Source organism: Anoplophora glabripennis, unplaced genomic scaffold (assembly GCF_000390285.2).
Source record: "Anoplophora glabripennis isolate ALB-LARVAE unplaced genomic scaffold, Agla_2.0 scaffold183, whole genome shotgun sequence".
NCBI lineage: Eukaryota > Metazoa > Arthropoda > Insecta > Coleoptera > Cerambycidae > Anoplophora > Anoplophora glabripennis.
In genome coordinates, this window is record NW_019416293.1 from 517164 (window position 1) to 543401 (window position 26238).

At 31.9% G+C, this 26238-nt stretch overlaps 7 protein-coding genes across 7 annotated transcripts; 4 read left to right on the top strand and 3 right to left on the bottom strand.

The window, feature by feature from the left end:
- Nucleotides 1-1264: 1264 nt before the first annotated feature.
- LOC108912264 (myogenesis-regulating glycosidase-like) lies at nt 1265-4446 on the bottom strand. Its single transcript, XM_018717459.1, has 12 exons — nt 4373-4446; nt 3972-4094; nt 3452-3906; nt 3104-3191; nt 2888-3042; nt 2669-2825; nt 2389-2576; nt 2203-2315; nt 2028-2147; nt 1790-1928; nt 1576-1738; nt 1265-1517 (listed from the first exon to the last, which is right to left on the bottom strand). Exons 1-12 carry the CDS (start codon nt 4389-4391, stop codon nt 1333-1335), a joined length of 1905 nt encoding a protein of 634 aa, XP_018572975.1. The 5' UTR covers nt 4392-4446; the 3' UTR covers nt 1265-1332.
- An 899-nt stretch (nt 4447-5345) lies between these two features.
- On the bottom strand, nt 5346-8990 carry LOC108912265 (myogenesis-regulating glycosidase-like). The gene is made up of 12 exons (XM_018717460.1): nt 8935-8990; nt 8289-8411; nt 7745-8193; nt 7604-7691; nt 7301-7455; nt 7087-7243; nt 6775-6962; nt 6587-6699; nt 6409-6528; nt 5856-5994; nt 5644-5806; nt 5346-5594 (listed from the first exon to the last, which is right to left on the bottom strand). Exons 1-12 carry the CDS (start codon nt 8951-8953, stop codon nt 5410-5412), a joined length of 1899 nt encoding a protein of 632 aa, XP_018572976.1. The 5' UTR covers nt 8954-8990; the 3' UTR covers nt 5346-5409.
- A 3064-nt stretch (nt 8991-12054) lies between these two features.
- LOC108912272 lies at nt 12055-13002 on the bottom strand. The gene is made up of 4 exons (XM_018717466.1): nt 12892-13002; nt 12755-12832; nt 12383-12643; nt 12055-12306 (listed from the first exon to the last, which is right to left on the bottom strand). The coding sequence occupies exons 1-4, from the start codon at nt 12934-12936 to the stop codon at nt 12187-12189; spliced, it is 504 nt and encodes a 167-aa protein (XP_018572982.1). The 5' UTR covers nt 12937-13002; the 3' UTR covers nt 12055-12186.
- Nucleotides 13003-14010: 1008 nt separating this feature from the next.
- LOC108912266 (myogenesis-regulating glycosidase-like) lies at nt 14011-17857 on the top strand. The gene is made up of 12 exons (XM_018717461.2): nt 14011-14108; nt 14185-14307; nt 14362-14810; nt 15131-15218; nt 15278-15432; nt 15485-15641; nt 15720-15907; nt 16202-16314; nt 16829-16948; nt 17193-17331; nt 17392-17554; nt 17666-17857. The coding sequence occupies exons 1-12, from the start codon at nt 14093-14095 to the stop codon at nt 17848-17850; spliced, it is 1896 nt and encodes a 631-aa protein (XP_018572977.1). The 5' UTR covers nt 14011-14092; the 3' UTR covers nt 17851-17857.
- Nucleotides 17858-19603: 1746 nt separating this feature from the next.
- LOC108912274 lies at nt 19604-20715 on the top strand. The gene is made up of 2 exons (XM_018717468.2): nt 19604-19943; nt 20582-20715. Exons 1-2 carry the CDS (start codon nt 19685-19687, stop codon nt 20674-20676), a joined length of 354 nt encoding a protein of 117 aa, XP_018572984.1. The 5' UTR covers nt 19604-19684; the 3' UTR covers nt 20677-20715.
- Nucleotides 20716-21195: 480 nt separating this feature from the next.
- LOC108912273 lies at nt 21196-22151 on the top strand. The gene is made up of 2 exons (XM_018717467.1): nt 21196-21507; nt 21881-22151. The coding sequence occupies exons 1-2, from the start codon at nt 21270-21272 to the stop codon at nt 22045-22047; spliced, it is 405 nt and encodes a 134-aa protein (XP_018572983.1). The 5' UTR covers nt 21196-21269; the 3' UTR covers nt 22048-22151.
- A 244-nt stretch (nt 22152-22395) lies between these two features.
- Nucleotides 22396-23496, top strand: LOC108912275. Its single transcript, XM_018717469.1, has 2 exons — nt 22396-22806; nt 23343-23496. The coding sequence occupies exons 1-2, from the start codon at nt 22548-22550 to the stop codon at nt 23429-23431; spliced, it is 348 nt and encodes a 115-aa protein (XP_018572985.1). The 5' UTR covers nt 22396-22547; the 3' UTR covers nt 23432-23496.
- Nucleotides 23497-26238: the final 2742 nt, after the last annotated feature.

A 26238-nucleotide genomic window follows, 5' to 3' on the forward strand; every position in this document is an offset into this window, starting at 1 on the left:
TGCATTAAAGTGTTTTGTTCCCTGAATTCTCAAGAGACGGAAAAGTGGATGTGAAGATGCGCAAAGTCTTCAATTGTAGTGTAGGCCCCATTGATTAAAAACTTGTTTGAAATGGAGGAACTGATATTTCGTGTTATCAAGGGAAACATCTGCTCGAAACTTAGTTGTCTGCATATATAAAAAAGTTACCCTAGCTAGGCCATTTTATTTTAAAATTTATTACGAATTCATTGTCTCAAATTAAGTTTTTCTCAGATTGAGAATAAAAAATACAATACTAATTTTAGCACTCCGTGAAAAAAAAATAAATTTTCGGAAAGTAAACAGAGTTTTGTTTTATATACTAATTAATTTACACTTTAATTCTTTTGCAGTTTCTTTAGTCACCGTGTATATGGAAATAAAGAAATGATATATGTAAAACATCTGAACCGCGTGGGGCGCACGTAAAGTTTTTGTTCACGCAGCGCCAACTTGGAGCAGATTATCTTAATTTGCGGAGCCAGTGTAGAGGGCGTAATAGTGTTGCTCTCTTCGGTATTCCTTGAGAGATGGAGTTAAGGAATGCATTTAAATAGAGGTTTAAAGACAAGAGCCTATCCGTCAAGAGGCATTCAGCCGTCCCTAGGGGCACGTACCAACTTCCCCGCTCGGGCTAAGTAAGACTTCCGCTTGGAAGTTTCGTTGCGTTTTACATGCACAATAAACTTCCGAGAGGTGAGATCTTGACTCCTTTTTTACGCGGCTTTCGCGCTGTGTATATTTTATTTCCCGACGTACTTGCCCCAAGCAACTGATCCGTTAAGTGAACCGGGGTCACGAAAGTTATAATAACGTCGATAGTTTACGAAATTATTTAAATGAGTATCAAACAGGCGCTACTGCTTAATTCGCGCATTCATTAATGCAAAAATGATGTTACTACTTAAAATATGTCGAATCTTTAACAACAAATTTTTTTTGTCACCGATAGTATTGGAATTTAAGTAAAAGTTCCACATTATTCGTAAAAAGTATTTTCTAATTTTGGTTGATTAAAATGATGTCATTTTCTCCTTTTTCTTTTTCCAAATCCATAAATTATCAGGCCCTTTCTAAAAGGGAAATGGCTTGAGGATTGTTTTATTAAAATAATTTCGAAAGGTTATATTTTTATAAGAGTGTATTATTTACATTGACAATCATAGCGGTTAGAACTTTTTATAGCTTTGATTTTAACAAAAGTTTTTCTCATTTTTTTCGATGAATAGAAACATTTACACCAAAAGTTTAAATATTCAATTTTATTTCCATGAACGTCACACCAACATACTTCAAATTAAATATATTTATTTATTGTTTTATAAAATACGGCAAAGTATCAAGGGGTGCAGGATAATCTTTAATAGAGGTCGGTCCTTCGTACGTCGCGTCGCTGTTGCCATCTTTCCATGTACCTTTTGGCAGATAAACATTTTTTGATGTTGCTCCTTCTGTTATCACCGGTGCCACAAGTATATTCTCACCAAGAAGAAATTCTAAAAAAAAAATTACCACGTGGAATTGGTTGCTTATTCTGCATATATTTTTTTTTACCATCATCTGTAGCTAACGCAATGGGATCTGTGGGATCAATCCACCATATGGGAGGATTTACAGGACTTCCATTCTTTACACTGGCCTGCATAGCTTCTATAATTTGTGCGGAATAATTTTTGTGCAGGTCCACGAATTTTTTTACAATATCGGCCGAACTTGTCTAGAACTCGGTTTATTAATCAAGTGTGAGATTTGCATTAACACAATTTACCTCATTACTAGCGACGTCCCAAGGCAGATAACTGAATTGCATAGATGGCATGAATACGTTGGCCTGGGTCCAACGGATGATCAGTTCTACGGTTGGATTGTAGTTGTAGCCATTACCTCCAATCATATCGGGTAAGACACTTGAATAACAAATATCAGATTATAATTGTCAAATAAAATTTATTTTAAAAAGTATATCTTTCATCATAATGAAATCGTATTTAAACGTTTAAACTTACAATGGATAACCGTTCATGTTCATTTGCAGTAAAGTTGTGATAAGCGAATATAAGCCGTTATCTAAAGTCCAACTGGAGTCCTTATCAATCATCCTAGTAAACACTGGCAAGTCTTGGGTTCTGGAATTTAATATCTCAGTATCACGGGATCATTAAAAGCTGTTTAATGCATTACCTCCAAGCAGATCTAGCTTCAATGAGCCTCCCAAATTTAGAACAGTGTCTTATATAGCTTCCAGTAAGAATGTTTGGTATCAGTTCTTGGTCAACATTTGGATAAGTGGCTGGCTGTGAACATATAAAGGAACAAATTATCCATCAACATTTTTAACTACCAATAAAGTTTAAATGTTTTATCTACCTGTGGAGAATAATCGACTTCTCCGGCATCAAATTTGAAACTGTCTATTCCTGGAGAGTACCTAAGTTTGTTGAGTCTGGCGGCGTACCATCTCGCTGCGTGAGGATTCGTAAAGTCGATTTGATATGCTGAAAGCCCGTTCCACCAAACCCCTTTTGAGTGTCCAGTGGTATTCTTTACAAAGAAATCTAAAAATTATTTAATAATTTAATTTAAATTACATCTTTATTAGAAATGGGCGAATATACAAATTTGTGTATCTGATATCAATGTAAAATACCCTTTTCGACTCCATATGACGCTACACTTTCGCAATCGCTATTGACGAAAGGATGAACCCACAGGGAAACCCTGAAGTTCATCTGCTTCAACTTGCTGACCGTATTTTTGATGTCTGCAAATTGGGTACTTTTAAATTCTTGAGCTCCGTAACACCTCTAAAAAACGTTATTATTTCTATAGGTATAATCGCTTGCTTTTATTTAAAAACGTAGTATACCTCCCAGTCATCGTCAATTTCTAATTGACCTCCATCGAATCCATGGTCCAATATATCTTGGGCAAACTCGAGAACAGTTTCATCAGTGATGTCTCTCTTGTACTTAGCCCATGTCGTCCATATTGGTTCCCTAACCATTCTTTCGTCGGGATATCCTAAAATATGAAAATAATAGGTGACAAACTAAATATTTTACTTATTTGCTTTAAAACTTACCCGAAGGTTTTCCCAAGTAATTATTGATGGCATGGAGATGAGCCTCTTTTGGATTATCAAGTGCAACTATGGCATATTTCAAAATCGTCTGGAATAAAATGATCATAATACGGAATTTAATAAAACGTACTTATCTCCGTAATATGACCCCCCATTCAAAATTACACCCTGTTTAATTAACCCTTTGTACAGTAAAAGTTTATTTTTTTTTTATTATTAAACGTTACTTTCTTATTTATGCAAGTGTTGTATATAATTTACACTGTTTATTCTGAAAAAACTCCCCGTACAGTGCATTGTACAATTGACATCTAAAATACGCTTTTCTCTAAAGCGGCCAAATCTCACCCTTGTCCTATTAATATACGGTCCAGTCAAATTAGCCGTGAAACAAACTTTTCCATCTTCGCTAAAATTTTGATCTACGTACAGCGGTACCCTATCGTCCAAGAAAATATAAGCACCCAAGGAATTCAACCAGTACCTTTCGGCTACGGCAAAGTTGTCGCTTTTCTTGATAACGTACGGGTCGTTCTTGTCAATGGTGAGTTTTTCAACAGGCCACTTTTGACTCCATCTCTCAGGACCTCCGTACCAGTTCAGTTCTCCTTTTTTCAGGTCGAAGCAGTCCTTGAATTCTTTATTGTTAGATGATTCGCTAGTCCACGTGATTTCGAAGCCTTCAGCGGTGAACGTCACATCTAAAACTGTGTCGCCTATGGTGCAGTTGGCCCTGCCGATACATTTTACAGCAGTAAAATCGTAACCTAGTCCAATCGTGCCGACAAGTTTCTCGGTGTCGCCTTAAAATTATTTTAAATTTAATATTAGAAATACAATAGTTTTAATGGAGTTACAAGGAACATACCTCTGGAGAGACTTAATTTGATGCCATTTTTTGTTGGAACAAAAGATAATGCTGCATCGGCATCCGCATGTCTTATGTGAATCACACTGATAAATAAAAGAAATAATAGCGGCCCAGAGATGGCTGCAATAGAAATACGTATTGATTGAACATTTGTTTTATACTTAATAAATATATGGGTAGCTGTTGTCATCTATTATGTGTAAAATTAAGCTATGCTCAACATATTGATACATAAATTAAATTTCCATTCAATAAGATTACTTTTAGACAATTGAAGCAATGGTAAAATAAATTTAAAAGAGTATGTATGTCCCGACATTATAGTTTTGATTCATGGAAACATACATTTTTCTGCACAGTGGTACACAATGAAATTTAACGATGTAGATTTAACTTACCCCTCGCGTTATATCCCATGTTACTTTTTTGATCACAAAACAGTGATCTCGTTTTACAATGCACCAATATGACATTTTTTTTGGTTTTATATAAGCTATTTTGCTATATACTGAAGTATGCTTAATAGATAACCTTAAGTGTTTTATCTGCACTTGAAAGAAGTCACGAAATTACCAAGTGAATAAGCTATTTTGCTATATACTGAACTATGCATAATAGATAACCTTAAGTGTTTTATCTGCACTTGAAAGAAGTCACGAAATTACCAAGTGAATTCAGAGGAAGGTAACAACTAAATGAAAAAAAAAACATAAATAGCGATTCATTATTAAATATAGTGTTTCAGTTTTGTATTTATCTAACTTCAGGAGCTAATAAAACTATGTCGGTTTAGGTACTCTATGAAATTTTTTCGAAACCGCTTCCGATATAGAGGGCGTTCAAGTTAATTAACTTTTAATTACCAATATCTCGAAAGCTAATACACTAATTGTTTTTAAATTGTATCACATAAAATCACAGTTAATTTCAACAACTGATTCAAATGCCCCTTCAACAAATAAGTGGTACGCCGCAGTGCTGAATTTGAAAAAAATGCTTTTATTTATTCAAGAACTTTAATTGACGGTATTTTGTTAAACCTACAGTAACAACTCTAGAACTACGCATTTCGTAAAAAATATATATACCTACGAATTTAAATACGATGTAATTATAAAAATAATGATTTTTTTTTAGTATCTTGAAAATTATCGATTTGTGGACCCGTCGGTATATATGATATATACATATTTTTTATATGATTATTATTTCTTTTTTTGGTTAGAAGCACTTAAACAATCGCCGCTTAAAGTTGTCGACGTACTTGCCCCAAAAATGATGAATTATTTAAAGTATACTTTAATTTAATTCTTTTTCTATTTGCCTTTTACCTTTACAACTGCAAGGAGTGGATCAAGAAACAACTTTGTGTTAAATTTCTCTGTAAGATTTAATTTATACTAAAGTCAGAACAATACAATTCTAATTAGATTCATCATTGCTTTATAAAATACGGCAAAGTATCAAGTGGAGCAGAATAGTCTTCAATAGTGGTCGGTCCTTCGTACGTCGCGTCGCTGTTGCCATCTTTCCATGTACCTTTTGGCAGATACACTTTTCTTGATATTCCTCCTTCTGTTATCACGGGTGTCACAAGTATATTCTCACCAAGAAGGAATTCTACAAAAGAAATAAAGAGAGGTGCCACGTGAAATCAATTAATTTTTACCATCATCTGTAGCTAACGCTATGGTATCTGTGGGGTCAATCCACCATATGGGAGGATTTACAGGACTTCCATTCTTTACACTGGCCTGCATAGCTTCTATGATTTGCGAGGAATAATTTTTGTGTAGGTCCACGAATTTTTTTACTACGGTTGCTGAATTCGTCTAAAAAATAACTCATAAATAACGTGTGAAATATAAATCATAACCTTACCTCGCTAGTACCGATGTCCCAGGGCAGAAAACTGAACTGCATAGATGGCATGAAGGCATTGGCCTGAGTCCATCGGACGATCAGTTCTACGGACGGCGTAGTGCTGTAGCCATTGCCTCCAATCATATCCGGTAGGACACTTGAGTACATACAGTGTGTTAAAAGATTGAGTTCTATTATCATCATAAAGTAGATTAAGCATAAATGAACAAAAATGCACATAACGTTAACCGTTGATGAAAAGGAACCGTTATAATATTCGGGAATAATTCTAGGAAAGCTGATTAGAATAAATGAAGAGTAGAAATAATGAATTCCTTGCGGAATTTAAATAAAAAAGTAAAAACATCTGACGTCGCAAAAACATAATCGCAACATATATTAATAATAATAATTTAGGTACCAATGGAAAATCACAATTACAATATAATAAACTACGATATGCGTTCAAAATGTCCACAATCAATTTCGACTCACCACGACAAAAGTAAAAAGCTAATGGATTTAGATTTACAACAAAGTGAAGGAATCGTATTATAACCTTTAAACATACAATGGATAACCATTCATGTTCATTTGCAGTAAAGTTGTGATAAGTGAGTGTAGACCGTTATTTATGTTCCAAACAGAATCCTTGTCAAGCATCCTGGTAAACATTGGTAAGTCCTGGGTCCTTAAATTTAAAAATATGTTAATCTCACGAATTAATTAACAGCTACCTAATAAATTACCTCCAAGCAGTTCTAACCTCAATGAGCCTCCCGAATTTAGCACAATGTCTTAAATAGCTTCCAGTAAGGATATTTGGTATCAGTTCTTGGTCAACATTTGGATAGGTAGCCGGCTATGGATAAATAACGAACAAATTTATAAAATAAGGCAGTAAAAAACATAGTTTACATTCTTTAAGTGTATTTACCTGTGCCGAATAATCGATTTCTCCAGCATCAAATTTGAAACTATCTATTCCTGGAATATTTCTAAGTTTGTTGAGCCTAGCGGCGTACCATCTGGCTGCGTGCGGATTCGTAAAATCGATCTGACGTGCTGAAGTGCCGTCCCACCAGGAACCTATTGAGTGTCCAGTGATATTCTTCACGAAGAAATCTAAAATCAATTATTAATTGGGAAGCATTAGCTGTTAAATTAATATAATAAAACATATTTTTAAATGTCGTAAATTGCAGTAAATATTCTAATTTGTGTTATATATACTACCAATGCAAAATACCCTTTTCAATTCCATAGGATGATACACTTTCGCAGTAACTGTTAACGAAAGGATGAACCCACAGGGAAACTCTGAAGTTCATCTGCTTCAACTTGCTAACTGTGTTTACGATGTCCGCAAATTCGGTACTTTTAAATTCTTGGGCACCGTAACATCTCTAAAAACGTTGTTATATCTATATAATCGCTTGCTTTTGTTTGAAAACGTTGTATACCTCCCAGTTATCATCAATTTCTAGTTGACCCCCATCGAATCCATGGTCCAATATATTTTGGGCAAACTCAAGTACAACTTTGTCACTAATGCCCTTCTTGTATTTAGCCCAAGTCGTCCATATTGGCTCTCTAACCATTCTCTCGTCCGGATATCCTAAAATGGCTAAATGTTTTACTTGCCAATATATACATATAATATGAACGACATGAAAATTAAAAACTTTTTTGGAAAATACGGTTATAAATTATTATGTAATCGCTACTCAGTAATCTTTGTTTTGCAACCGTTGCTGTAAACTTGCCTTCGGGTTTTCCCAAGTAATTAGTAACGGCATGGAGATGAGCGTCTTTTGGATCGTCAAGCGCAACTATAGCGTATTTTAAAATCGTCTGAAACAAAATATTGTTAGTATTGTTTTTAGCATCGAGCGGTCAAAGTTTACCCTTGTCCTATTAATATATGGTCCGTACGAAATAGCCGAGAAACACACTTTTCCGTCTTCGTCGTTATTCTGATCTACAAAGAGCGGTACTTTGTCGTCTAAGAAAATATACGCACCCAAGGAATTCAGCCAGTACCTTTCGGCCACTGCAAAGCTGTTAGTCTTAATAACGTACGGCTGGTCTCCGCTGATGGTTAACTTCTCAATAGGCCACGGTTGACTCCATTTTTGAGGACCTCCGTACCAATTTAGTTCTGCCTTTTTCAAGTCGAAGCAATCCTTGAATGTATATTTGAGTGAATCGGACGTCCATGTGATTTCGAAGCCATCTTCTATTGACGTCACATCTAAAACAATGTGGCCGATGGTACAGTTGGCCCTGCCAATGCATTTGGAGGAAGTAAAATCGTAACCTAGCCCAATGGTGCCTACTAATTTTTCCGTGTTATCTAAAAATTATTTGAACTTAGTTAAGAAATAGTTTTCATGTGTAAGAATATAGAAGAACTGTTGGCTTTCCATAATATAAATACAATAAACATACCCTTGGATAGTTTTAGTTCGATGCCATTCTCTTTTGGAACAAGAGATAATCCTGGACTGGCACCCACATATCTTATTTGAAGCACATTTATGTATAATAGAAATAGTAGTGGCCAAGAGATGGCTGCAATATAGGTAAAGAGATATTTTTTTATATCTAAGAAATATATAGGTTTTTTTTCTGCCCACACATATTTATGATAAAATATGAAAACTAAGAATGTAAAATTATGTACAATAAGTAAATATCAGGACATTCGATAAGTATGGACTTATGGAGTTATGAAAAATCTGGGAATTTCCAAAGTTGAGAATTATGTATCTATTGCATTATCAGCGATATCTGTATTCTTATAATATTAAATAGTGTATCACAACAAGTTTATTTAATAATAATAAGTACTTACAACTTATACATAAAGACACAGAAATAATATTTAATATTCACTATTTATGGTGTTCTTGCGAAATTTAGTGTATTCACTTGTTTTGCAACATTAGAATGACATTTAAAATCTCATTTTATGAGATTACTGTAGATAATTGAAGTAACTGTAGGAGATCCAAAAAGAACACGTAATAATAATATTCTAGTTTTTATCTATGAACATATGAAATTGTCTTTAGAAAATGCAGATGTAGCTTACCCCTTGAGTTATACCCCATGTATTTTTTCGATTTGTTGCTCAGAAGCAAAATTACATGTTATTACATTATATGTATATCGGTTATTTTGCTTTTATACTAAATAGATAACCTCGAGTGTTTGTGTCGGTACTCGAAAGAAATCATGAATTTATAAAGTGAAACTCGAAGAAATAAATACCTATAATAAAAAACATGTATATAAGGAGAACTACAGTTAGGTGTAAACAATTTTACCAAGGTTCCCACAGACCAAAGTAAAACTGTTAAGGGTGCCGTTCTCACAAACAGTATTGTATTGATCGTTGCTAAAAAAACTGTACGATTTTTTTACCGTACGACGTAATAGGAATCTTGCATTGATCGCAGACGGTGTATTTTTAAGTATTTACAGTAGTGGTCGTAGGTAAAGTATAGTACATACGTAATACGTGGTGTAATGCAATTACACACTCGCCGCTACGCGGCGTCGTGTGTAACTTTTCCATTCGTGCGTAAAATGCTTTTTACAACACTTATTACGTAATATACTATTACATATTTTGTTGAAAATTAATTTATCTTTAAGAGTAATTTACTTTAAAAAACTTGAATTATTTCTTACTACCGAAATCGACATTTATAACTACCATATTATGGCGATGACGTCGTATGTTTCTGAACATTTTTTTTTAACAATTTTTTAATTTTTAAATGCAATAATGTCAGATTTCATTATCGTGAAGACAATTAATTAAGAAGTTAAATTTTTGTTCTATAATTCATTATTTTTGTTTTTAGTACAATATTGGGACATAAATTATTTGTCTGACTCTGTAACACGAGATTTGTGGGTATTTGTACAATTAATTGGTCATGTCAATAGTCAATAAATTATATCAAAAACGCAACTAAATGTTACCATTATTAATTATTTAAGGAATATGTTGAAGTAGCCATAGATAACATTTGATCCTCTTAGGGTTCAGAAGTTTATCAGATAACTGTATTAGTGTAAATACTATTTTCTCATTTTTCTTGGACTTTTCAAGGATTTATTTAATAGCTGCTTTCGACGAAATGAGGACATTTTTCTTTCTCGTTATTTTACTTCTTGTAAAAGGATATGAACTGGGCTATATTGTTAGTAGTAATATGCTCTATCAAATCGACGAAGGTGAAGAAACTACAACTGTAAATTCTGAGGGAAGCAGAAATATAATTAATATTAGGTATAATTGTGGAGCAAATGAGTTTTATTCCACGGACTTGCAAATGTGTCTGATGAAGTATGGACGAAGATAGCCTCCTAACGAAATACTCGGCTTGGATTTATATTTTGATTACAAGAAATATATGTATGTAGATATATAGATAAATATAATAAACATAATTTTATAAAATAGAGATAAACAAATCTTACAGTAATCATTCAAAAGATTTTATTTTACGGACTACCCTTTAGAAAATCAGATGTGTACTGTAGGTAACAAAAAAAATCGATATCGTTACATTCAAGCATGTTTTCAAAAAAGCGAACGATCTTAAATCAAAGAGATTCATCTAAACTTTGTAGACACGAGATAGGTAGGTATAATAACTGGGTTATCCAATTGAAATTGCCAATGCCCTAAACAACTATGCGATAGCTTATCTTACTGTCTTTAAATTATTTGATGTTTGTGTTGTGTTATTTATCGATACAGTTTAAAGAGTAAAATCGAAGAAAATGTTGCCTTCTAAATGCATCGTCTTATTTATTTGCGTAACAGTTGCAATAAACACTGTCCACTGTGGAGCAATATTGGATACAGTAAAAGATGGTTTGAATGTGGCATATGACAAGGTGCACTGCGGTTTTCATAAACTGAAGGAGCTCGTTAAACATCACGAACATGAGGTGGACCCTTGCACAGGAAAATCTAGTGTACTAACAACGCAGACTCCTCCAGAAGAATTTAATGGAAATATAGGTAAGTAGGTACAGAAATTTTAATGCTCTCTTAGTAGAATTAATAAAACAGTAGTGGAGTTAATAGGATTTGTTTTGGTCGAATTTTACAGACACCGGTATATTTGTTTTTGAGTTTTAATTTTTCGTAGTAATTTGACGAGATTTAATTTATTTTCTTTCACTTGATTCATTCTTAAATGATAGAGAAATACATGTACAACTAACAGTGAATTTACTTTTTGAAAAAACGCAAAAAATTTCAATAATTATCAGAATACCTATTTCACGAACAAAATCAACTGTATCTTAAAATCCTTCAAAGTTCTACAGGTTAATTTTATCGCGATAAAACCGCATATGGTTTTACCGCGATAAAAATTCAGTAATTCAGTATGCTCGGGTTGTAACAGTATAATAATGACGCGATTGACTCAAAATGAACAAAAAATGCCATTTGATTAATCATAACATGAGTGAAATAGTCTTTAGAATGTAACTTTTGAAAGTTCCTAGTAGTATCATTAAATTTATATTATTATATTCTTATGTAATTATACACATAATAACAACATGAGTCTGTAGCGTTTAAAATTGATTAGGATTGTTTTAGTAAATTTTCTCAAATAATGTCCAATGAAATCATCCATATTCCATGATTCTTTTTTCAGATTTAAGGTTCGCACCTACAGATGCGTATGGTTGGAGGGTATGAGAAACATACTTTTGGGTACTCGAGGCGAAACCAATAGTACTTATAATTTATAAGGAGCCAAGTTTCTCCCTCATAGAAACTTGAAAAAAATGTTTCTCTAAAACTTCTTATACACTTGTAAAATTTATTCTTTTAATAAACACTTTCCAACAAACTGTACATAATTTTTTTCTGTAACTATGTAATGACCATGTTTAACAAAAAAAAAATAAGTAGTTGTGTTTCTTTTATTATGTATAATAATTATAAACATTATAAAATATTTCTCTAAAACTGATCTTACTCCCGTAAGAAACATGTTCAATTTCGAATTCCATCTTTTTTTCTAAAAGTATAATAGATGTATTATATTAGTGAGTTTTATTGTGAATTGTCATCTTACTATGGTTTAGAGTAAAAGACATCAGTAGTATTATCTACAGCAGAAGACACCTGAGTAATCTGCCATTTGTGTGCTTTCAAAGAAAAAGAAATAAGTAGTTTGTGTTTCTTTTATTTTGTATAACAGTTATACATTTATAAATTTGAATTGTGCAAATACTATATTCTACACTTAATACCATAATATATAGGAATAATGCAAATTTATAACATTGAAAAAATATTTTTCTACATGTCCTTATCTATTGCGTTTTGGAGATCTGGTGCTTCAAAGTTCATCTTGTAGCTCCTTTGTTGTGTCTGAGCAGGTTCATAACGATTATTTCCACCATTATAACCATTTGTATCCTATAAATAAAATATTAAATGTAAATCAATCAGTTTTGATATCAGTTAAAAAAACTCATAAAAATATGTTACTTACATGATACTGCTTCTCCACTTTTCTAATTTCATGAGAGTCACTGAAATCTTCTTCAGACGATGACGATGAAGACGATGCTGGATATTTTATCATCAATTTCTGTCCTCTCATTCTTTCTCTTCTTTCATCATAATCTTGCCCTCGGTTTGACTGGGTTCCACTTTGTCTTCCTAATATAGGCTCTTCTTCATTTTCTATTTGGCTTCGACCGAATTGGCCTTGTTCATTTGAATGAGACTCGCTATTTCTTCTTGAGTTCACCTATTATTTATTTTCAAAATAAATTCACAATAATTGCATTATATGTATATGCAAAAGAACAATACACATACAAGGTTTATTGTTTACAAAAAAATTACAGGTCTTACTTACTTCGTATCCCGATAACGGAAATAATGACCCATCCGACCGTGATTTTCTACCAGGTTCTGGGTATACGAAAGAATTGACCTACACGAAAACAGTGCGTTAATAGAATAAAATCAACTAAAAAATATTTCTTTTATTACAGCTACTAAGGAACAAACCAGCAAGAAAACTGTTTTCAACGACATTTCTGTTATTCTTTAGTAGTTATTTGCACACTTAACTATAGTAAAATAGAACCCTTCGAAATCTTATTTATAATAATGTCTTAAATTGAACTTTGCAAAGGTCAACGTTTGGCCGATTCAGCAATGATAAAATTAACATTAGTAATTAATATTAAAGGACTATGTGCAGCAATTTACGAAATATTAGAAAATTGCTGTGTAAAAAGGGTCGATGTATCAACGATAACGTCATTAAAAGATAGTAATAAAATTAATGCATTATATTTTTTCGTAGATAGTTCGGTATAGTAATAAATTACCCACAAGAATCCTATACAAATATTAATGCTAAATCTGTGTTAAGAATCAAACAATAAAAAAAAGATATATATAAATACATATAAATAGGTTGTAGTTAATCATAATTTAATTAATTTCACATTTAACATAAGTATAAAGTTCTTGTAATGAGTAGAAAACACAGGAAAAAAATATTGTAAAAATTTACAAATTTTCTAGAAATTGTCTTGGGGTACCGAAAAAAATGTATACCACAAATTATTGTACATAAATTTTATTTAAACAATAAATAATTTAAACTTGCACAAGCAATACTCATAATTATTATAGAATATAGTACTGTTAAATATTATTTTGGATATGAATATGTATTGTATGTAAATTAGGTATCACGTAAAGGAATTTTTCTAATTTCAAATAAAAGTAGCTATTTAGTAGACGAGTACGGAATATTACAAATTAGAGAAAATTTATCATAAAAAAAAAACATTTTTATTGATATGTAGTACTAATTTTAAGTGTTTTATTTTGTCATTTTAAGAGCACTGATAATTTTAAGTGAAAATATATTATCATTCCGGAAAAAATGAGCGTTCTATTTTATATATTTTAAATATTGAGCAGAATATTCACCTAGTCGGAAATCGAAAAAATATGGACTTAAAGGAAACATTATACAATTTTCTGCAATAATTTCCATTCGCAAAAATCTTACTGTCCGTCTTTCAATTAGTATACTGAAAATACTAACAGAGTTGTTAAAAATTCTTGTTACGATAACATAACTATTTACAGAGGTTGAAATTACAAGATAAGATACAATCTATATTTTATAATAAATTCGAATAAACTGAGAATATGGTTAGTATCGTTCAAGATGGAATCTAGACTTGGTAAATCACTTTCAAATATAAAAATTTTAGAATATCTTTTAAAGTTGAAATATTCTATCAATTGCAATGGTTTCAGGTATCATCTACATCGTACTGTCTATTGGAATATGTGTAAATTCTCAAGAGGATAATGTGGGACATGTTGTGTCGCCATCTTATTTAAATGGTGGACTTGGTAGAAATATAACTTTTAGACTACGTAAGCTCCTCTGCCTAAAAAATGGTTTAATGATTTAAACAATCTCTGTTTTAGTAAACGAAATAAAACTGAACGGAATTTTGGGAGCCAACAGGGACCTTACTGACCAGGTCTGTGATGGGGACACTTGTACAGTGGGCAATGTAAAATATACACTTGACACCAGCAACCCAACGGATGGATTCCTTATAACATGGGAAACAAACGACACATCCGAGGTATTTAAGGATTGTTACAACCTGTCAACCTTTAACTGGTACGGTGGTCCACAAAGGTACACCCAAAAATGGCCTATCGAAAAACAAGTGTTAAATGGCAACGATCCGTACGTTATTAAGAAGACCGATAATTTCGCCGTAGCTGAGAGGTACTGGTTGAATTCGAAAGGGGCGTACATTTTTATTGATGACAAGGTGCCGCTCTTTATCGATCAGAACAATGAAAACAATGGCACCTTGTGTCTGATTGCCAAGGCGGAAAATCCTTACATCAAAAGAACGAGGGTAAGAAGTGTATAATACAAGGTGTTAATCAAGTACGTCGACAACCTTAAAAGGGTGATTTTTGATTGAAAATAAGTATGGGTTCGCTAATCAAATATTTTAAAATTAAAAAAATCACCTTTTCTAAAATAGGTTTTATATGCCCAATTAAAGGTTAAAATATCTGCATCTTCGGAGATATTTTACAAAAGGTGATATTTTTCTTTAATTTCAGTACAATAATAATCATTTTATCTTAAAATCAGTGAAAAAATCGCCCATTAAATTTTATCGATATAATCTACTTAATAACTATACCGTTTTCTATTGTATCGTTTTAGGTAATTCTTCAGTATAGGGTAGGGATAAAAGGTAATCCTAAACTGGCTCATCTGCATGCGGTAAATAATTATTTGGGCAAGCCGAAAGGTAGAGATGATCCTGGAATGCTTATACGAGTAAAATAGAGTAAAATGTTTGCATCCTAGGTCACCCCAACGAAAAAATGATAAAAGAACCAATCTGGACAACTTGGGCTAAGTTCAAGAGGGATATAAACGACGACATTGTGCTGGGATTTGCAAACGATATAATCGGCCATGGCTTTAAAGGAGGGCAAGTGGAAATTGATGAGGATTGGGAAGTAAGTCCTTAAAAAATATGTAGTTGAGGATACATGTTTTAAATTATTCCAGACTTGTTTCGGTTCGCACGTGTTTAAAGCTGATAAATTTGCAAAGATCAAAGAGACGGTTAAAACCATCAAGGATTTGGGCTTTAGGGTTGCCTTGTGGATCAATCCTTTCGTTAACAATGATTGTGAAGACTATTCTTCCATTGGGACTGAAAAAGGTATACAGGGAATATGCCTCTTTTATCAACGTACCACTCGCACAAGACTTATACTTTCAACGTATTATTTTTTTGCAGGATATTTTGTTAAAAATGAAAATGGTAGTACAAGGGCTATATGGTGGGAGAGCGATGACGCCCATCAAATAGACTTTACAAATCCAGAGGCTGCGGAATGGTTTTCAACGAGGATCGCTGTCCTTAAAGAGGATCCAGGGGTGGATGGTTTCAAGTTTGATGCAGGGGAAACTGACTATGCCATTCCCGTAACGAAAACATTTTATATAATAATTATAATTTTACTTTATTATTATTAATTCTTTAGAAATTTTGAATATCGTTATTCATACTCCTTGGCACACAGTTAATACGTGTCACTTAATATACAGTGTGTGCGTCTGAACAACTTTCCTCAATGAAATTATAGCGTCACGGAAAAAATAGCTTTTTTACTATTGTTAAGAAAAATATTTTTTTTTTATAAAATAGTTGCTTTTGATGAGCTAAATTTGTACCTAAAATGCTGGTACATATTTCTGGGACACTCTGTATAATTTTAGCCCTCGCTTTATGAAAATATGGACCCAGAAGAAGTGCCCAACTGCCTCACCATTCACTACGTGAAAACTGTTGCTGAATTTGGGGACCTCATTGAAGTTAGATCAGCTTGGAGGTAAACTTATTTTTTTGCTTATATAGTTTATAAAAATAATATTAATGAAATGTGAAGGTATTGTTCTTACTCTTAAATCTAACCCTTAATCTAACATTTTCTACGTCAACATTTTGCGCTATTGGTTTTCCAATGGCTTTGATCAAAGAAAATTTCAAGAAATAGCATATCTACGTACAAAATTTCCCCAGAACCCTTATGTGTTGGTGGTGATACTTCGAATCGTACATCGTACGTACGTATTGTGATAATTTATCACACCTACGGAAATAAGGAACTTTTAATTGGAAATACCTATTATCAGATAAAGCCAAGCTGAGTAAAATTATCTAGTGAGGATAAATGAAAAAATTGAATCAATATGCCTGTTGGAGATACAAAAATTTTTGTGTATAACATATATATTTTTCGAATAAAATTGTTTGGTGTATTAAGGTCATACTAAATCTTTTTTTATGGCCAACAGTCAATATGTTCCCTAACCACAGATTGTGAACTGTTAATGATTTTTCAGAACTCAGGAAATTCCTATATTTGTTAGAATGATCGACAAAGATTCGGTCTGGGGGGATGATGACGGCTTGTATACCCTCATTACCACTTTACTGCAAATGAACATGAATGGTTACACCATGTAAGTCCTGCTTGTTTTTTGATTGTAAGATTAAAAAACCTTGCTCAAGTAAAAATATGTAAAATCGTTTATATAAACATAGGTCCGGAAACGTACAAAATTTATTGTTTTCTGCACTCCATTTGTCAATGGCATAGAACACTTTTTTGGGAAACATCATATGTTTTGTACATAAACTTCTATTTGGCCAGATAATAAAATTAAAGAAAATGAACGTATCAGTAATTTGAGAAAATTAACTTAGGGTTTTACCCGACATGGTTGCTGGAAACGGCTACAAAGCACAACCGACTGCAGAGCTCATTGTCAGATGGACAGAGGCCAATACCTTTATGCCTGCTTTGCAATTCAGTTACCTTCCATGGGACTACCCTTCGGAAGAAGTAAGTACATAGGTACGTGCCATGCACATATTTTACATGTTTTCCCTTTTATGCTTAAAGTTCGACGGTACTGAAATAGTGAGAAAATTTGTCGACTTGCATGCCGCATACGGCGATGAAATTATCAAAGCTATGGAGGCCAGTATATCCGATGGTACCCCCGTAAACCCTCCAATTTGGTGGGTCGATCCTTTTGATGAAGCAGCTCTAGCTTGCGATGACGGTAAGATGAGAAATGGGATTCAAAACTTTTATTATATTATTCTTCCTGAAGACAACAAACAGTTTCAGTCAAGCAAGGGTAAGGTATAAATGAAATCTTAACTATTTTCAGAATTTTTACTTGGTGAAAGTATCTTGGTGGCACCAGTAGTTTTAGAAGGCGCCACTTCAAGAGATATCTATTTGCCTCAAGGCTCGTGGAAGGACGGTAACGATGGAACAGTTTATGATGGACCTATTACCTTACAGGACTATTCTGCCCCTATTGATGTTCTGCCGTATTTCATTAAACAGTAATTGAGAAGAGAATAATTAAAACTGAAGATTGAAGATCCTATGGGTGTCCTTGTCAAATTAACAACAAAATAATATTATTGTTACTAATAATTAATCTTTCAATCCATTTTTTATGTAACAATAGTTTTAATAAACATTTTAGTCAATTTTTGTTTAACAGGAAGGTATCAAGTTTTCATTAGATTTCTTTGAATTCCATGCTTTTAAGTAGAATACGAATAAATTCCTTGTGACGAAAATAGGAAATAGCTTAATGCTTATAAAGAAAATGCCTTAGAAACAGATTATAGACCGCATTGAAATTTTGTGGTTCTGCATACGAAAATCGTCGTAAGGTACTTTGACCGCAGAATGCGCATTTTATTTCCTCTGATGTTGCCGGTCACATCAATTACCTAATTGTTATATTTAATCTGACAAATTATTGTCAGTTTATAAATTAGTTTCATATTGCAAATCATGTACAAATTTAATTGACTTGATTGAAAATATCCCATTAAACAACTCATAAACAGCAAGTGTAGGAAACGAGTTACATTGTTAAAATTAAGGTGTTTACATTAGTTATCGCAATTTTTTAAAATTGTAATCTAACAACTCACAACGCGATAAGGTGAAGCCCAGCTACCAATTAGTATATCCAAATCGCTTTGGCTAAATATACCTATAAATTCACTTTCTATTGATTTATTTTCAAATACGATGAATGCCAGTTGTTTTTCTTTATACGTTCTTCTGCTGTTGTTTTACACTGATGGTATCATCGGAGGACGAGTAGTATATGATAATGTTGTTTACATCATCAGTGCAGAAGCTGCCTCTCCCATTCGTAAACCAAAGGGTAGAAGGCTGATCAAACCGAAGCACAATTGCGAAGATGGACAGAGTTTTTCCTTGGAACTACAAATGTGCGTCACGTTGTATTCATGAGACATGAAACTAAGATATTCCTCAACTATTAGCGCACTAAAATTAGCAAGTTTATATCATCAATGTCTTACATTGTTTAAAAATAAATATTGAAAAACATTATTACAATTCAAAATAATTTAATGGTTTCTCTGCTTTATTTTGAACACATTAGATTATTGTCGAATTTCAAATCAATCTTTTCAGCCAATCAATTTTCTGAATAATGGAACACTAAATTTTTTATAATTATTAATAGGGATAGTGCAAACTGGTGTAATACCTAATAACTACATATTTTCCGTATCACGTTCCATTCATTTTTATTTTGGTCGGTGGTAAAGATAAGAATAATCATTCATTTCATTGGATAAGATTAGATTATAGCACCTTAGACTTGACAGTGATTCAGAACAGGAAAACGTTACACAACATAAATGTAATACGGTTAAAACTAAAAATTACAAAATTTTTGACCTATACATATATAAAATTTTTCCACTTCGTTATAAAGGTACAAAGCTAATTCCCCTAAAGGATCCTATCAAATGTCCATCTACAGAAATCTAGGTACCTATGCAAAATATATGTAACCTCACAACAAAATAGTTATTTCCCGCAATATGGACAATTAGGAATATCATCTTTTACATACCGAGAGTTTTTGTTATTGAATTATTTTGCTTCATTTTGATTTTTTTCTTAATATTAAATAAAAATAATGAATCATGAGAGTGCATTTTCTTTCCCGTATTGAAGACCGCACTCGCGCTAATAGTACGTATCCAGTTTGTAGAAAAACCACCTCTTGGTTGTGATAGTAAAGAATGAAACTTCCCGTACGTCTGTATAAATATTCAGCAAACGTTAAACTTACAGTAGTATATCGCTTACCTCCCTGAAAATTACAAAACAAACAAAAAAAATGGATGTAAAATTTATATTTATGTTCACCTTATTCGTACAGACTTATTGTGATCATGAACATAACGAACTGGAGTCGATTCTTGTAAAACGTTTGACTGCTATGACCGGCAAAGAAAATTTTGTAGAAGAGAATACCAATTGGGTTTATGTTGGAAAAGCGGAAACCGATAGGAAGAAGCCATCATCACTAAAGTCCAGTGGTTACGATCATCTTAAGGTCAAGGTGATTTCAAACAGGAGAAGGAATATTAGAAAAAGTAAGTAGTATTTTCAATACCTACAGTTTAATGAACTACCCTACATACTTACATACAGCTTGAGTGATTAACTTGCAATAAATTCGATATACCTATCAAATGCAAGTGTTATCAAAATACAAGGTTCTCAACTAGGAGATACAACGACATCTATATATTTCTTTAAATTGCAACTCTTATTTTTAGTGCTGTTTTTGAATCCTTACCAAATTTGAAATATATATTCCTAGTCATTCTTAAAATACATTAAGTTAGAGAAAGTACTTTTAAATTACCAAGCTGAAACCAATTGAATTTTTTAAAATGCGCGTTATTTAACTAATTAGTGTAATATGGCCAAATATACGACTTTAAAACCAAATTAATTGATTAATTCACAGTTTTTAAAATTATAAACATTGTAGAACAATATATTTATCTTGGTAACGACTATGAACGATTATTTCAAATTTGGTGGTGATTTTATTAAAAAATATTCGATTTATAATACTAATGTACGTGTCAAGAGTATTTTATGTTGGTATACCGAATTTGATCCAACTCGCACTATATATTTATATATATATAACATTCTATAGAAATATGACACTTTTTTATCTTTGTAATGAGATGAACAATTATTAAATATTTTTTTACAGGGAATGTAACACAAGTTGGTGTAAACTGTCCTCTAGGATATGCAAGACCTCAAAATGGGAAAAAATGTTACCGCACCCAAGACAGTAAATCCTGAATAATAATTTACATAATTCAGTATTGACAACTTTGTACAATTGGCTGTTATTTATTTATTTATTTATTTATTTATTTATTATACATTAAGAAATATTAGATTTTTTTTATTTAAACGGTAAAATATGAGAAATTATCTAAAAGAATATTTTTGGAGCACGTTGAAGATTGACCAAAAATAACCATAAAAATAAAACAAATTGTAATTAATAAACGCACGGTATATATTTAACGTAATGGAGAGTAGGTACGTAGTTAAATAAAAATTCTTCTAAAGAGATAAGATGTACGTTTAGGAGGTAATTAAAATTAGCTTCATTTAAAATTTTCAAAATTTTGTTGGTATACTTTGTGTACATTTTTTTAAATATTGCCCAGCTGATTTATCATAAAATGAAATGAGTACACAAGAAATGATTTCTATCAATCAAGAATAAGGGTAAAGATCACCATTACGCGAGTATAAAAATTGCTTTCTAAGAACTGATAATTATGAATGATAAACATTATTTCAAAATATGTAAACGTATAAGAAGAGCACATGTAGATAACGTGTTGAGAATCTCCGACATAATTAAGTCTGAAGCTAAAAAAATGTTCAAAAATTACGTTAAGTCGTTAACAATTGTGGGGTTGGTTCTTTTTATGATTGTTAGTGAAGTTCAGTCAGGGGTTATAATTGATGGTATAAAAAAAGCTATAGCCAACACAAGATGTCATCTCCACGGTACAACAAACTCGATACATCATCACGAACACGGCAGCGATCCCTGTGATGTGAAAAGAAATCAGGTTGGACCTAGTCAGCAAGAGATCTCCAGAAACAGAAATAGTAAGTTTGTGTTATTTCAAGTGATGCACCATCAGCTTAAATCAATAACTGATTACATAAAAATGTTTGAATATTCGTGTCTTACGTATATTTTTTTATTTGGGGTTTTGGCTTTGCCAGGTATATTTGAATTTGTTATAAAATATTCAGGATGTTTTTAAAATATAATGCCCTGCGAAGCTGAACAGGATCACCGTTTTATGTAAATTTAAAAAAAATAAAATAGGGAATTTCGGAAAATTTTTATGGATAAATTGCAGTCGATAGATAAAAACGAAATGTATACTTAAGTTATTTTTAAACCTGGCACACCTTCGCTTGAAATATTGCTTTTGAAAAGCGTTTTCTAAAACACGAATTATTTTGTAAACAGATGAAGCATCTTCAACAGTGAGAAGTCTTATACTCCATGGTGGGAGTCAAACCAACAAAAACGCGTCTACCAACAACGCGGATTCTAGAAGACTGATAAACACTGGCGCCAACTGTCCAGAGGGCCACAGAGCGGATGCAAAGGGAAACTGTTACCTGATTTATTAAGCAACAGAATAATGTTTTTGTCAAAAACAGTCTACTCCATAAGTGTAGTGCATGCTGTATTTGAATTTTTATTAAGGAGTCACAATAAAACAATGTTTTCGTGACTTTTTGTTATGTCCTAATCCTAATGTTCTCTTAAAATAAGTTTGTTAAATGATGGAACTTGATATTTTTTACCATAACTTTATTTCACGGTTGCTTTATTATTATTTGGGTAAATTACACCAAATAAATACATTTAAAATTACGAATTTTTTTTTATAGCACCTGAACTAAACCTATTTTTGAATTTTTAGGTATGTTATTACATTACAGTAATAATATATTTAATACCTACATTTATTAAGTTTGATTTTATAGTGTACACTAACATTTTTATTATCAATTCATATTTTAATACTTAAACCATTATTGTTCTAAAATGATGAACTTATATAAAGCTGCAACACTTCCAGATTCAGTTCGCTTCGACACTTGGCGAGATCAAACATTTCGGTAAAATGAAACTCGCGGGGCTAGTTTTTCTTGTATTTGTTGGTCTCTCAGTTGTCAATGTGGTACATTCTGCCATTTTCGATACCATTTTGAATACAGCGAAAGAAATGGGTTCCAGCGCCCAGAAAATTGGGGATGACATACTGGGAACTTTCTTATTACCGAATAGGAAATGCAAGAACATGCAATGCTCAAATGTGGACAAGATGAAGATTTTGGAAGAACATAACGTACCGATGCATCAGATACAGCCAGCTTACGTTAGTAAGTAGCTATGTTACAGTCTGATCTAAAAAAAAATATAATTTTGTATTTATTTATGAGTTACAATTATTCACAAAAGATAATTAAAAAGACAGGATATTTACTACATTTATATTTTACTATTAATTTATTTGTATGTGAAAGTGAACACCATAACTTTTTAAATGTATTATACTTGACAGTATATTATCCAGTTTTGCTACGAAACTGCGTTCTTTAGCAAAATCTTTCAAGGGCAGTCATTTTCCAATGAACAACGTAAGCAAAACACTTTTTCCTAAGTTCTGCATAAATATGTGTAATCGATAACCGAAAACCACATTTGGTACAGATATTTCCACTGTTAGAACTTTTTATTTTAATTTTGACCATGGCACTGCAGGAATTTCGCAATCAAACTGGGGGACACCCTGTATAGTAATTACAGTCCTTCACAGTTAGTCTATGAAAAATATTTTGGTTTTCTCCCAAATAGCTTGTACCCCTGGCTCTTGCTGTATTTTACATTTTTGTTTAATGTCATGTCTATTTTCTAGTGCAAGATGGTGGCTTCTATCCTGATCCCAAAACGGCAAGAAAGCGATCACCCGATCCTCCAAAATTTGTACCCGCCCAAGGAAATTAATTAATAAATAACTGAAATTCATTGTATTGTTTCAAAATATCAGAAATGAAGTTATATCATTAAAAGTGTGTTTTATTAACATCGCTAGAATAATGAATATTTGTGCATTAAGAATTTACTATTCTTTTTTAAAGTATATAGAATACCTACTAAATGTAAAAAATTCGAACATTATAGTAACAGTAGTTCAAGAATGTTTGTAAATTTATATCTATAGCAACTACTATCAAATGATGAAAATTTATTATTTAATCAACATGATTTTATCCCGACACAGATAAAAATTGTGGATAGGATTTTTAAATACCTGTACTGGTTTCTGTAAACGAAAATTGTGAATGAATTGTGTAGAATTACACGTTTGAATGTATATTTTCATTTTAAGTTGTACTTTCACATTTTAAAATGTATTATCCCTAATCCTTTATGTGTTTTTACTAAGGTAGATTGGTAGGTACACTATATTTTGTTTTCAGTTTAATGTTCTCAGGAAGTGGTTGGTTGTTGCTCCCGAAATGGTTCAAAGATTCCACCTCAAAAGGTGCAAAATTACATGCTTATCTAATTAAAGTAAATCAAAGGACTAGTGTGTAATTTTACACAGAATTTTTCAGTGTATCAGCCTCTTCGAGCAGGAGGTACTTTATGCAAAACCAAAACTGACCAAGAATTTATAGAAAATTACAAACATTTCGAAAACAAAAATATTTTTATCATTTATTAAGTATATATATTAGTGCTTATATAATATGTATATTATATAAACAAATGTTCTTAAAATATCCAAACCACGTTTTCATTCAATTATTTTCAAATTTTCGCCAGACTATATTCATTTAAAAAAAAAATAATAAAAACGAATAAGCGTCTGAGTCCACTTGCCTTTATTTTCGAGAATGATGGGACTTTACCATTGAGGAACATGTACAAAATTCTGTATTGATAGTACTGGAGATATGTAATAACAATCTTTTCTAAACCGTGTAGATAACATAAATCATGTCGCCACGTAAATTTAAAATATCAATTTAAAATTGTTGGTAAGATACTGATAAGAAAAAATGAATACATCATGAAAATTTTCCTTTCTTTTTTAATTAACGATAAGAACATGAAATTAGATCTATAAAATTATGGCGTTTCGTCAATAAAATTATAATAATTCACGATAGCTACACAATTGTTTTAAGCTATAAAAATATTGCATATAACAACCACGTATAATTTCTTAACAATATAATTGCTCTGGAGGTGGACCAAAATACCATATATACCTACATAAAAACAATCTAGATATTGAATTTTTAATATACAATGAAATAATTTTTTACCAATTTGTGATTAATTAATATTTACATTTTATTTCTAGACATAATGTATGCTGCAAGCACTTCAACTGCTGCGAACTTCGAATCGAGTCTGTAATGAAAATCTCGTTTCCGTATTTACTTTGTGTCATTTTCCTCTTATTTTTAGTTTCTGATCAAGTAGCTGCAGGTAAAAAGAAGGGTAGGAGCAACGGTACGTATACGTATAGATACAACTTTTAAAGATACGAAACATTTTTAGAAAATATTTAATATTTATTAAAAAAATACATGTATAAATTGTAACCAGTACTGTTTTCATTACAGTAAATTGTGAGGTAAAGAAGCTTTCTGATTCGGTGAAGAAGAAAACAACTAAGACATCGAATGGCGGTGGTGGTGGTGGTGGTGGTGGTGGCGGAGGCGGTAAATCTTGGTGGTAGTTCTAGGATCCCCTATGAATACAAGAACATGTAATATGATAGAGAAATAAAAATATAAAATACCTAATATAAAAGGCTTTAACTTAAAAGTTTATATTTTTAAATTTTAACCACGTTTCAAACAAGAGGAAAATTAAAAATAGAAATTACTTGGTCCAGACATAGACAGAAAAATTTCTCTAATAAAAGTATATTAGAAAAAAAGAGGGCTTTTTAACAGGAAAAAAAATTACATTTGTATTTAAAGTTTTTTTCTATATTTAATTATTAAACCTATAAGTGGATGTCAAAATACAAAAAAAAAAACATGTAACTGCATTCCGCGACGTACTAATAGCCCACTTTGTATAATAAATAAATTTATCATCATTAAATATTAAAAAAATTATATTACAAGGTGTTTAAAATATCATTACGAATTTGGTTTATTTGGAAATATATTTTATATTCTGCAGTATATCAATACCAAAAAATGAAAATAGTAGCTAATTAACGAAATTATGATTAAATAACCTAACTGTGACACCGCTGCAGAATATCATATAAAACTACATACATAGATATTCGTTGATTTTTTAAAACATTTTTATCAATTCCTACATTAAGTATACATATAAGTAAATACAGTAACGCAAAAAACAGATATTGATAAAAAAGTGTACAAATTAAATCCGTAAGTAGGTACGCCTGCCAACATTGCCAAAGTGTTGTTTATATGTTGCTAGGATACACGTAGGAGGAATGCGGGCCGCTGCATTTGATTCTTCCTAAAATTCTGCTGGTGGTGTAGAGTACACGGCAATTCGGAAATCTAAAACTATTGTCCTATTCCAGTAGCGGTTTGGGGCGAAGCTGTATTGTCTGTGTCCATACTATCGACTTTGAGACACCGTGTACATATAATTTACAATTTTTATTGGCAAAAGATGTTCCGTTCAGAGAACTATAACCTAATAATTAAATCTAAAATACCTATGCCTTTCTTGTGGACATTTAAATATGATACAATATTCGAAGATAAAGTGTTCACTTTTCTAAACAAAATACAAATTACAGT